At 44.2% G+C, this 13,363-nt stretch overlaps 1 protein-coding gene across 1 annotated transcript in view; it reads right to left on the reverse strand.

Moving 5' to 3' along the window:
• Positions 1-1,416: 1,416 nt before the first annotated feature.
• The window catches only part of LOC102251193 (NACHT, LRR and PYD domains-containing protein 1-like), a 47,888-nt gene continuing 35,941 nt past the window's right edge, over positions 1,417-13,363 (reverse strand). The window contains exons 10-14 of the mRNA XM_014530211.1: positions 7,339-7,598; positions 6,723-6,848; positions 4,222-4,363; positions 2,302-2,346; positions 1,417-1,927 (exon numbers count right to left, since the gene is read on the reverse strand). Of these exons, the coding sequence (XP_014385697.1) occupies positions 1,641-1,927; positions 2,302-2,346; positions 4,222-4,363; positions 6,723-6,848; positions 7,339-7,598 (860 nt within the window). The 3' untranslated portion in view covers positions 1,417-1,640. The remainder of the gene's footprint in view (positions 1,928-2,301; positions 2,347-4,221; positions 4,364-6,722; positions 6,849-7,338; positions 7,599-13,363) is intronic.

The following is a 13,363-nucleotide window of genomic DNA, read 5'->3' on the forward strand; positions in this document are numbered from 1 at the left end:
ATGGGCACTGTCCCATGCAATGTGAAACCCAGTGCAGGGTGTGTCCTGAGAATATTCTTCCATGCTTTTCAGGTTCTTACAGGAGACTTTTGGATTTTTGATGAAGAAAGAAGCTCTAAGACATATTGGCATGTTCTTTTATTTCTCTTAAGACAGCTGAGGACATCAAATTAAGAATCAAATCATATACCTGCCACCTTCAGCAGAAAACTGGGGACACAAGATTACATTTAAATCAAGTTCATTGTGTCAGCTTTCTTGTTCTTGGAGGTGGAGAGCCAGAGTCTGGGGTGCAGAGTCCTGACGATATCTTGCCTTCTGCACAAGCTTACCTGCCTGGGATCAGAAAGCAGCCACATTACATGGATCTTAGTAAAAGAGTACCCTTCTCAAGTACAGGTGTCTTGTTAGACTCCACTTCCATTAGAGGACAGCTCCAGGAGCTGGGATCTAAAGTTCCAAGAGCTGGGATCCAAAGTTCCAAGAGGTGGGATCCAAAGTTCAGTAATAATCTCATTCAGAAGAAGGTCCTGACAGAGTCAGCCAAATGTATTGAACATGTTAGCAATGTGACCTGAGCAGAAAAGTAATGAGTCCAGGAGGTGGCTCCTCTGCACATTATTATGGAACAACTGGGACTTCTGTAGGGGCACAGGCAGTGGTACCTACGTCGGGTGTAAGGGGATGGAATCACTTTGCACAGCAGGAGTTATCTAAGCTAAGACTGGGATCCATTCCCCCTGTGGCCTCGATCTTCACCTCTCTTGTGGCTCTAGGAATCCAGTAGACTTCAGAATCAACAAAAAGCACAATTTGGGCTAATAGAAAAACCCAGCTCAACAAGAACAAGTGAAAAACAAATCTGTTTTTGCCCCTACTCCTAGTCATTCCAAACCTTCAAGGTGTCCATCTCCACTGTCTGTCTTCAGCCAGAAGTGACCTTTTTGCATCTGGATGGCACAGGGAAGGCTGTGGTGGCCACTGGACAAGGCTCTTGGGTGAGGCTTCTACAGGGTTGGAAGACATTCTGCCAGCTGCAGAGGCACATTCCTCCAGAGGCTGTCATTCTACCTGGACAGCTGGCCTTTGAGAGCCAAGGGAGGCAGCCTGGAAGCCCATGTGGCAGCACTGAGCATGGACATGTAATGCCCAGCAAAGGCATCATGAAAGCACCATAACTTTAGGGTTAGAAGGCAATGTGTTTGCGTATTTATTTATTTATTTATTTATCTATCTATCTATCTTCACTGAGGACATGCTTAGAGAGAGGGGCAGAGGGAGGGAGGGAGGGGGAGAGAGAGAGAGAGAGGAAGAGAGAGAGAGAGAGAGAGAGAGAGAGAGAAACATTGATGTGAGAGAGAAATATCAGCAACATTATAGGTTGCCTTCCATACATGCCATGCCCCGCATTCGAACCCGCAACCCAGGTATGTGCCCTGACCAAGATTCAAACCAACAACCCTGCAGTGAACAGGACGACAATCAGCCAACTGAGCCACTCCGGCTAGGCAATGGCAATGTGTTTAGACATGAAGAAACCTAGACCCAAAGCCTGGACAGTCAGAGCCAGGACTCAGAAGCAGGTATTCTGACTTCAGCTGCCGAGCTTGTCATTAGCTCCCCTAGTCTCCTCCACGGCATCACTTCTCCCAGAGATCCACAATTAGGTGAGGATGGGTCTCCTTCAGGGCTCGGTAGAGTTGATCTTTGCAGGCCCAGTTCCAGGACTTGCTGAAGCTGAACAGCTTCCTCATCTTGTCCGGATTGGTGGGCTCAGCCCGCACCCTCTCATACTGCTCCTCGCTCAGCACCTGTCCATGCAGCTTGTCTAGGATTGCATCCACCGATGTCACTCGAGTCACCAGCTGTGCCCGATGTTGGTCCATAAAGTGCAGCAAGTCTAGGGCATCGGGGGGTGAAGGTGAGGCTGACAACAAATAAAGAAGGGCTCTCAACACAGTTTCTGCATCTGATCCCCACCTGTAGTTCTTCACTCACCTGATCTGCATCCTTGGCTCCTCCCCCACCCATGAAAACATTCAACCACAGAGAGGCACCTCTGCCTATACTCAAATACCTGATAGAGGCATATTAGGTTGCCCATGGAAGGTGCCAGGGCCTCCATGGGCAGAAATAAGAGTGATGGGAAAGGACTCTGCCCCGGGGCACACACCACTCTCCAAGGACCAATCCCTTGTGAGGTGTGAAGAGTTCCCTTCTTTCTCTCCTCCCTCCCTCCAGGACCAGGTAGCACACTCCAGAACTGCCATGGCTCCTGTGGTCTCTAACACTGTTACTGACCTGTCGGGGCTTGAGAGACCAGGGGAGCTGCAGGTCTGAGGTCTCCTGGAGGAAAAAAGATGTGAATAAGCATTGGTATCAGTGGTAGTTATTAACACAAATGATAAGCCTTAAAAATCCTACCCATGTCTCACTTCTGAGATTCTTTGATCCCTAGAAGTGGCTACAGACTAATTCTGATAGAAGTTGGAGTAAGCTTTGCAAGGGCCCTTAGAGATTATGTAGGGGAATTCCTTCCTTATGCATATGGGGAAACTGAGGCCCAGAAGCCATGATCATAGACAGACAGAGAGAGAGGGAAAGTTCTTCTTCAACAATGCAGACATGGTTTAATTTAATCTTGGCCTGAATGGAAGCCTGGTGGAGAAATAACTGAGACCCTTACAAGGTAGCTTCAACTATGAGATCTTATTTTGAGCAGAAGGTTACCTCTTTGTCCTTGGCTTCTAGACTCATACTGTTCTGAATTTTGATATCAGAATCAAGATCAAGAAAATCTTAGCACTAGGGTAATGGATGAATTTCAATGGGAATAAGAAACAACAACAAAGGAAGGGGGTTAAAAAATTACTTGCATAAGGAGAGAAAGGGGGAGTCCACAGCAGCCCCTGTGGACAGGGCCTGAGGTTTTGAGCGGACCCCAGTTCAGTGTGGCCTGACAGTGTGGGAGGGAAGCCAAGCACAGGGGAGCTCTGACTGTGGTGCTGGGGGCAGCGCATTCACTTGGATGGAGGAAGGAGGGTGCTCCACGTCCTCCATGCTGACTGGACAGTCTTAGAGTCCATCCTGACTTGTCCTCATATGGGCACATCTACTGAGGAAGGTGACTGACAAGGCAAAGACATAAAATCCAAAATATAAAAGGAATGTTAGAAGAAAATAGAGATGTTTAACTTGCACAGGAGGAGACCTAACATAGGCCGTGATCTGTCTTCAGGTACCTAAAGAGGTTTCTCATAGGAATGGAGATAGATTCTTCTCTCAGTTCCAAGAGGCAGAATTAAGATTGAGAGGAGGAAGAGGATCACTTAATATAAGAAAAAATAACAATATCACTACTATTTATAAGGACATGGCATGAGATATGTACATACATCATGTATTTAATCTTTCCAACCAATCCTACAATTTAGACAATATAACCCTTCTTTTATAAAAGAGACTGAAATGAATTAAGTAATTTTCCCAAGATCACCCAGCAAGTACTAGTAAGCGTCAGAGTGAGGTTAAAATGAGGTCTGATGCTGGGGCTGATTAGTCCACACCCGTGATTACACCCTAGCCAAGACTGAGTCACAATCATTCTCTTTCTCTGCACTGGGAAGACTCTTTGTAGCAGCTCAGAAGGCAGATTCACATATTTCAACAGTGAACATGGGCTGGTTTTTCCTAGAAGAACTTTTTAGGTGGATTTGGGCCTTGGAAGTGTTGGTGCTGGTTTAAAAGACTATAAAATTGCAATCATTCCTGCAAGTTCATTATTTGATTCCTTCTTGTCTACTTTGAAATATCTGAGTGATCAGGTTAAATGTATGTGCTATTGCCATAACTGGCTTAATTCATACAACCATATAACCGTCTAGTTATTATTTTCTCATCTCATGTCCAATCTATTATGAGAAACTTTGCCAAATGCCTTGTTGGTTTCAAAATCTGTTAAATCAAGGGCAGTGTAGAGACACCATGGTGCATGGGAGAGGGAATGGAGCTTAAAGTCAGATTAACTTGAGTTCAAATTCTAGTCATGCCAACTGTTATATAACTAGAAAAAGTCACTTCCCTGGGCTATTTCTTCTCATCAGAAAATTGTAATCACACACACACACACACACACACACACACACACACACACAGAGGCAGAATATTTTATTGACTATCTGTTTCCCACCACTGAGTTCCCTGAACTTGTCTTTACTTTACCTGATTTCACCAAGGCCTCCCATACCACAGTCTCATCATTTTTGCTTTTAATCTGTAGCCGGATCCCCGACCCCAGATGGCCAACGTAGAACTCAGAGAAGAGCTGGGGTTTCCCAGGGCTTCGATAGCAGAGCTCCAGTTCCTGTAGAAAAAGTGGTGATGTGAGAAGCCACCATCCATTCTGCAAGTGAGGTGTCTCCCCACCTGACACCTTCTTGGCCCTGCTCAGCCCCATGGGGACCCTGGAATGATCTCTACTGAAATTAATGCCACTTCAGGCACTGCTCATTTCCTCATTTTTCACAAATCCTGACCAGAAGGAAGAGGACATGGCTGAGTCAGGACTCATCTCTAGCATAGTGCTCACACATCTTAAACCAGATCCTTCTCCCTCCATCTTGAAACAGATCTGAATTCCTCCATCTTGAACCAGATCCTTCTTCCTCCACCTCCTCTATCTTGAACCCAAATTCACATTTCTCCAGCCCAAAGTCTATCTTCTCAATGTATCCTAAGCTTGACATACTTTCAATCAATAGAAAATTTATATCCATCCCCTTTGCTAAATCACATTCAAGACGACTCTTGATTCCCAACTGTCTTTCATAAATGTTCTCTTCCCATTTTCCCCACACTCAGTAAATGGCACTACCACCCACTGAGCACTCATATTTCAGATTCAGGCATCATCCTTAACTCCTACCTTTCGCTTTCATAAGCCAAGTCCTATTGGCTGTATCTGCAACATATACCCTCAATCCATCAACTTATCTTTATCTCAGCTGCTTCTTCCTTAATCAAGGCATCTGCAGCTCCTGCCTGTACCATAGCAACAGTCTTTTGTTTTCACTATTGTCTTCTTATCACCCATTCTTACCCAGTAGCCAGCAGCATCTATGTGAAACTAAAGCAGGTCTTGTATTACCAAGCAACAACCTCTGAGATCTAGTCATTGCACTTAGAACAAAATCCAAAACTCCACATCAAGGCAACAGAGTTGATGGGCCCTAGGAAACCTCTGTCTCTTGTGTAACCCCACATTACTTTTCTCTTTGCTACACTCATTAAGCTCTGCCACACTGTCCTCCTACTTGTCATGTGGAGGGATTAAGGGTGCCTGCTCCTCTATCCTCTGGACCTGAAGTGCTCTGTTACAGATATTCACCTCCCAGGACCCTTCTTGTCACTCAGGTCTCAGCTTATATGACACTGCTCAGAGGCTTCTCCCCTGACCACCCAGTATAAAGCAGCCCAAGTCACTCTCTTAAGTGGTGTAGTTGTGTTTTCCTCATAGCACTTCATGGTTCTTGGTCCATTTCTTTAATGATGTAGGTCTCATCCACCAGAATGTCATCTTCCCAAGGGCAGGGCCTTTCTGTCTTGTTCACTGGACCATCACAAATGAAGACAGCACATGGTTGGCACTGGGTAAATGTGTGGAGAATGACTGTGTCATGTCTCTCATCCCTTGTTAAGATCTGACACAGCAGGGAAATCTAAGGTATTCATTGTTAGATTCATGTTTCTCAACTCAAAAGATACATAACATTTCCTCATTCCTCCTATAAATGTATTCCATCTGTTATTGTCACTTCAAGTGGTTCAAGGACTCATCTCAGAACAGAAGAAAAAGAAAGGATTGACTTTAGTTCAACGACAGACTACCATTCAGGTGAAACTCTGATCCTCAGCAGCAAGATCTTGGCAATGGTGAACATTTGGATATCATGGATGAATGTCCAGTGGCCTGACGTCATTCCCTTTGGTGAAAAGGGGAGACTGAGAAAGGATAAAAGACAGCTCCTGATACCCAGACCTGATGTGATGCTCACGATTAGACCTCATTGTTATTGCAAACTAATCTGATGCTGCCATCTCTGCTGTGTTGTCCTCCTGTTGGACATATACAATCTCACAATCGCCAAACATCATTCCATCCCACTGCAGATTTGACTATTTCAGCTATTATATCTTCACACTTCATTGCCTGCCCTTCCTAGAGAGAAAATGTGTAGAGGTTCCCAATTACAGAATTGCCCTACCTTCTCAGAATACCAGATCTAGACCAAATCTCCATTTCCTTTGATCTTCCCCCAAATTACCTAAATCCTGAAATAGGTTCTTTCTGAGTTTCTTAATCTGAGGGGCCCCATGGTTCTCACTAGTGTGTGTTCTCTCACTGCAATGAATAATAACCCCAGTGTTTAGCTATGGATGTATTCCTGGTGGTTTTGCTTGGAGAGCATCAACACCCTACAGCCCAATACTTCTCAGTTCCCCTAAGTCAAACCCCATTGCTATTCCTATCCTGAATGTAACCCTTCATCCTACTAGTGATTTTTTTTCCAAATTTTGAAGGATTCCTGCTCACCCCAAATCCCACTCACTATCTGCCAAACCCCAGTTGGGCCTGTCCCTTGGAAATCTCTGAGACCTGACGCACAGGTATTTCTAATCATGACCTCTGGCTTTAGGGAGGGGGGAATATCTGGACTGCTCACCTCAGGGATTATTTCCATTTTCTGTGAACCAGACACAATATATCGGGAGCCTATGTGGAGCGGAGTCAGCGGGGGTGGCTTGTGTATTCGCACAAACTGGAACTTCTTTTTTTCATTATCTACGGCCTAAGGAGCATAAAGAACACTGATCAAGGGAGGAGGGTCTCTGGGTCCCCCTGCAGTATTCCACTCTATCGACTCTAATCTGAACAAAGTGAAGTGGGGCTTTCACGTGTTGATGCTGGTGGGGGGGCTATACCACCATGATCTCTCCCTCCCCTATCCCCCCATGACTGCTACAGAAATCCCCCCACTTGGCCAGAGCTATGTTCAGGGTGGGAATTTGGGCATTGATAGAGAAGAAATGAGAATGGAGAAGTGGGTACACCTCTGTGGATGGAGCCCTCCCATCCTTCTGACTCCTGGAAAAAGATTGCGAAAGGGTGTCCAGCAATGAGTAATGGACCAGTGAGCCCAGTTGGGGGAGGTCTTAGGGACCTACAAGACTAGTCTATATCTTATCCTTACGCCCACTTGACCGATCCAGGGGGCTTTCTGGATGCATGTTATGTCTTTGCCAGCCCACCCTGGCCTGACTGTCTGGCTATTCGAGTACCTTCTCAATGGTGCAGTCGCTGGGGAGTAGGTAGAGGTGGAAGTTGACTTCCTCAGGATGGAGGCGATGGTAGAGTAACACATTGGAGATGACAGGAATGCTCAGGAAAGAGTGAATCTTTCTCAGTAGAACTCCCATGGGGGAGAAGCTGGGATTCTCGAGGACTGTGTAACATGGCTCCACCCTGGTTGGCTTCTCCAGAAGTATCCCATCCTCTTTAAAGTGGGCTACTTGGAACCATGAGATGTCCACACCTTCCTCTGTGAAAAAATGGATTTGAGAGATGAGTACTTAGTGCCCTCACTGAGTCAGGCTTGACTGGGACAGTGTGGTCCTTGTGCAGAGGTTCAGTGGCCTTTCTGGGGGAACCAGCAGGGAAGGCAGTGTGCCTGTGTCTGGGGCCTTTTGGGCTTGTGGTCAGTAGGTTCTCTCCAGTTGGAGCACCGCTGGAATCTTCTTGAGCCAAATCTATACACACCCTCAGGTCCTTGAGCTGGGAAAGATATGGATCCCATGGTTACCTGTGTTACTGTGCATGCTGTAACTTTGAGGGCCATTGAGTAATGCTGGCAGGTGTGACTCCAGTCAGATAGAAATAAGGAGAAAGAGAGTCGGAAATGGAGTGACCAAGGTAGTGTACATTTGTCGTGTTTGGTCACCCACCATTTTTAGATTCTTCTTTTTGTGAAGAACCTCCTCCTCCATCATTGTGTGGGTCTTGGCAAAATACAAGCTGGGCCTCCCACTCGGGAAGCTTGTTGCACAGGTGTGTGACCAAGACTTGACCAAGTGGATGCTTCTAACCAGGGCGTTGATTTAGAGGTGATGAAGCACAGATGAAAAGACAGAGATTCTTTTGGCAGCAGCAATGGGGTCAAGAGATCAGCAGCCACCATGGCAGGAGGGCTTTATAGTGGTTGTGTCTGCCCTAGAGGTCTCTCTTTTTTTTTCCTGTTTAGACCTTGGCTGTGTTATTCTTTTCTCAACAGTCTTTGGTCACTGCTTTTTTTTTTCTTTTATCTGTAAGACTTGTTGCCTAATTGTTTCTTAAGTTTATGAGCTACTCAATAATCTTCTTATACATTCCTTTTATGTTCAAATCAGCCTTAGTCTGCATGGTCACCTATCAGCACATTCGAATTGATTTAATACCAAGAGGAGCCTTGGAGACTGCTACTTAACTTTATTAATTTATTAAATGTGTAAAAATATTTTTTAAATACATTTTTTTGTTAATCCTCATCCAAGGATATTTTTTCCATTAATTTTTAGAGAGAGAGTGCAAGGTAAGGTGAGAGACAGAGAAAGAGAAACGTCCATGTGGGAGAAACACATCAATTGGTTGCCTCCCACAGTTGCCCCGACTGGGGCTGGGGATTGCAACTGAGATACATGCCCTTGACCAGAATCAAACCCGAGACCCTTCAGTCTGAGGGCTGATGCTCTAACGACTGAGAAAAATGGGTTAGAGCTATTAATTACTTTTTTTTTGCATGAAAAATAGTATCATGGTGGTGTATACCACCTGAAAAAATACAGAAGTATTTACCTCTGATCACACTAAACAGTACAACTATTATTACCATCTTCCCCTTTTCCATTAGTCTTTCTCTGTAGCAGCACCTTTTCGTGTTTCCATTTTGGTCATGTAGCTTTGTCTCCTGCCTTTCCCACACTGGTTTAAATAGTCGCAAGCGCCTGTGGGACTTTTAGTGACTGCAGTACATGATCCCTGCTGTGGATGCAGCATCCCTCATTCACCGCTTTCTTCTGGTTTCAGCCTAGGGGTTGCTTCCACCTTTTCGCCATGATAAATAGTCCTGCAATGCACATGTTTCTGCAGAGAACTTTTCTATTTCCCTTGGGCTACTACCTTGGATTGATAAGTCCTAAGGAATGAGAAAAGGGTGTGAAAGGATGTGAGTAATCCTATGACTTGCCAGGTTTTGCCAAATTGCTTCTCCATGAAGTGGTGCACTTTGCATTGCTTTGGTGACACTAAGTGGATGTTACCTCGTCCTCCACAAACTGAAATATTCTCACGTATTAGTTGGGTGAACTGAAGCTCCTGGAGGGAAGTGCTTTTCAGAAGGTCACGAGTCACCTATAGCCTTTGGGTGAGATCCCTGCTCTCAGAGCACAGTTTGCGGCACTACAGACACTCTGTGCCTGAATTCTGTTTCATTTAAAAAATTATTATTATGATGATGATCATTATTATTATTTGTGTGTGTGTGTGTGTGTGTGTGTGCCTGAATTCTGGAAGGTGCTGTGTGTGCATCCAACTTGCCTTCTTGCTAGGATGACCCATTGTCCTGGCTATCTCACACCTCCCCACCACTGTTTTACTGCTGAATCTTCCCTAGTTACCCTTCCCTACTGACCCTGTCTACCAAGCCAGATGCCTCTGGACCCTGGAGTCTCTCCCATTGGGACTGGCCTCCTGTGCCCGTGCTCTCCTACTGGGCAGCTTGAATTATTTACTTAATCTTGTGGTCTCAACAAATGAGCCTTCTCTGGGTCTGGGCAGTTTTTTGCTATTTTAGTTTTCTCATTCTATTTTTCTGTTTCTACTATATATATTTTTTGACTGAGGATCCTAATATTTTAGTGTGTGTACTTAAAGTCTAAAATATATCAATGCTTGTACCTGGAGGTGATACTGAATGGATTTAACTACTGGAAGTGTGCCATAATCCTATATAATAAAAGGCTAATATGCAAATTGTCCCCTTGGGAGTTCGACTGGGAGACCAGGAGTTTGATCACTGGCTATGATTAGCATTGACCACAAGGGGATGGTGCGGAACATGATGGGCAACCTGCGGTGGCGGTGGGGCTCTGAGGGATCGAGGGAAAGAGGTGGGGAAGTGGGGAGGTGGGGAGGCGGGGAACCGAATCGACACTGATCACTGGCCAGGCCTAGGGACCTACCCATGCAAATTTTCATGCACCGGGCCTCCAGTTTAATATGTCAGTCTATACAGATATGCATTGCTGGACTATGGGGATATGGTCTGAGAAATGCATCTTTCAGCAATTTGATCATTGTGTAAACATCATAGAGTCCATGTACACAAACCTAGATGGTGTAGCCTACTAAACATCTAAGCTATATGGGCTACTATCATCGTATATGTTTTCTGTCATTAACCAAACCATTGATATGTGATACATGACTGCAAATGAAACATTAAAATTATATCTCCCTTTATTATCTAAATGAACTATGCATATCATAAAAGTACTTATAACTGATATAGCTGTAACATGACTTGTTTATTAAATCATGTATATATATATATAAAAGCCTAAATGACCGAACGACCGAACGAGTGTATTACTGGGCACTATGATGTGCACTGACCACCACGGGGCAGACGCTCAATGCAGGAGCTGCCCCCTCGTGGTCAGTGTGCTCCCACAGCCAACCTCCTGTGGCCCCTCCCCCTGGCTGGCCCGATCAGCCCTGGACCCCAATTAGGGCGGGAGACAACCCTGATTGGCCCCGATCGCCAGCCAGGCTGAGGGACTCCACCTGTGCATGAAATCATGCACCAGGCCTCTAGTTCTATCATAATTAAAGTTCCTGTCTGGATCATGATTTGACATAGGGAACTGAATCAGGTTCTTCCAACTTTCACATTAGATTGATAGACATTAGTTCCATGACAGCCAATGTCATCTGGGGTGCATCTGATGCCACTCATGGCCTGGACTGGAAAGCCTGTGTTGCCTCAGCCTGCACATGTGCAGGCCCATTACTTGACTCCGTGGCCAACACTGGCTGATGTTGGCAGGTCACTTGTGGTCTCAAAAAGGGGAGAATTTCTCTTTCCTGATCAGGATGGAAATATTTTAGCATTTTAACCCAGAAGGCAGTTCTAATGCGGCCTTCGTCCTCTTTGTGAATTAGACACTAAGACCTTCGTATTCTTTAGCACTCTACCTGCTATTTCTGTTCACATTTTAGTTTTCTCTCTTTTAAATCCCCACACATTAGACATTATTACTGTTGCTTTATCCAGTCATCAGTTTGTTAGATTTACCTAGTTGGGTGTCAGTATCTTTGCTGGTTATTTCATCTTGTACTGCATACCTTATGTATGGGATCATTTCTCTGTTGCCTGAGTTACATCCTTTAGAATTTCCTTCAGTAAGTATTTCTGGAAAGATATCTTGGTTTTAGTTTGTTTTAAAATGTCTATTTCACCTACTTTTTAAACAATAATTTTTCTGTGACTGTAATTCTTGATTAACAGTCATTTGCTTAATCCAGTGGTTCTCAACCTTCCTAATGCCCTGACTCTTTAATACAGTTCCTCATGCTGTGATGACTCCCAACCATAAAATTATTTTCGTTGCTACTTCATAACTGTAATTTTACTACTGTTATGAATCATAATGTAAATTGATATGCAGAATGTATTTAAGTGACCCCTGTGAAAGGGTCATTCAACCCCCAAAGGGGTCGCAACCCACAGGTTGAGAACCGCTGGCTTAATCCTTTGAGGTTTTTATTCCATTGTCTTCTGCCTTCCATTGTAGCTGTTCAAAATCAGTTGTCATCCTAATGGGAGTACCTTGCTCCATAATCTTTCTGGCTGCTGTTAAAACCTGCCCTTAGATGTCTGTATTCTGTAGATTCACTTCAATGGGTCTGGTGCTGATTTCTCTCTGTTCCTCTCTCCTGCTTTGAATTTTTGGGATTTCTCCTTAGAAATCACATCTTTCTGCAATTATAGGAATTTCTTTGAAATTCTCTTTGAATATTACTTTTTCCTTTCTCTCTATAATATCCTTCTAGAATTCTGACTATATGTATATTCGGCCTCTTTGTATCTTCCATGTCACTTAATCTTTTCTTATTTATGCTTTATCATATTTTCTGACAATTTAGATTATTTTCAAACTTGATTTATCATTTTTAGTGTGTAAGAGACAGTGAGGGTCCAGGAAAGGCCTGACCCCACTCCAAGTCATGTAAAGGACATGAACTTGGCTTACACCCCAGTTCTTGTGATCTAGGCAAGCAGACATTTGTCATAGCAACTGATTGTCATAGTAACTGTCAAACATAGATGGATCTAGACAAAGCTTGCCCAGTCTTGCCCAGCCTGTAACGATCTGCTACTTCCCTATAACAGGCCAAGCCCTAGTAGTGATTTATGAAGCATGACTAGCTACAGCTTAGCTATAAAACAGTGTGTGTAAAAAATAAAGTTGCTGGTGCATTGTGCCAGTCCTCCTAACCCCGGTCTCTTGTATTTCATCCCACGCCACCTCTATCCTGCGGGACCCTTGGGAGCGGGCCTCCACATTAGTGGTTTATTGTTTCTTGCTCATATTTTAATGACTATTCATGAAGCATAAGAAACATACTTAGTTTGCATTCTCCTTTTGATAACTTAAATGTCTGAGGGTTTTTTGTTTGTTTGTTTGTTTTTTAAATATGGACCGCTTTACAAATTGTTGTGTCACCCTTACGCAGGGGCCTTGCTAATCTTCTCTGTATCATTTCAATTTTAGTATATGTGCTGCTGGAGCGAGCACTGTCTGAGGTCTCCATGGGACTGATATCTGGTCGAGGTTTCTGTTGGTTTTCAGTGCTTTTGAGGTTTTGACTGTGAACTTTATAATTTTTGGAACTTTTCTGTGGGAAGTCTTTGGAGGTGAGAGAGGTTTGGATAACCATGTAACTCTATGACTATGTCTCTTACTGAAATGCCCTTCTTTTGTGGCTTGAACTCTCATATGGAGTTTGGTGACACGGTTTCTCCTCCCTGCCTGTAGCAGTAGCAATGACTTCCCTTTTGTTGTTAATTTTTAGGTGCCCAACCTTACTAGTTCGTTCACTTAACCTTACTTTGCAAATGGTCTTGTCTTTGAAAAGTCTCATTAAAAATCTCAAATGAATATATCATATATTTTCTGCTGGGACCCTAAATTATACAATCTATGTGAAGAGAACATAACAAATTATAGCTATTATTGTTATTGAGGAGACCCCTTCCTCCCTCCCTCC

Source organism: Myotis brandtii, unplaced genomic scaffold (assembly GCF_000412655.1).
Source record: "Myotis brandtii unplaced genomic scaffold, ASM41265v1 scaffold728, whole genome shotgun sequence".
Lineage (NCBI taxonomy): Eukaryota > Metazoa > Chordata > Mammalia > Chiroptera > Vespertilionidae > Myotis > Myotis brandtii.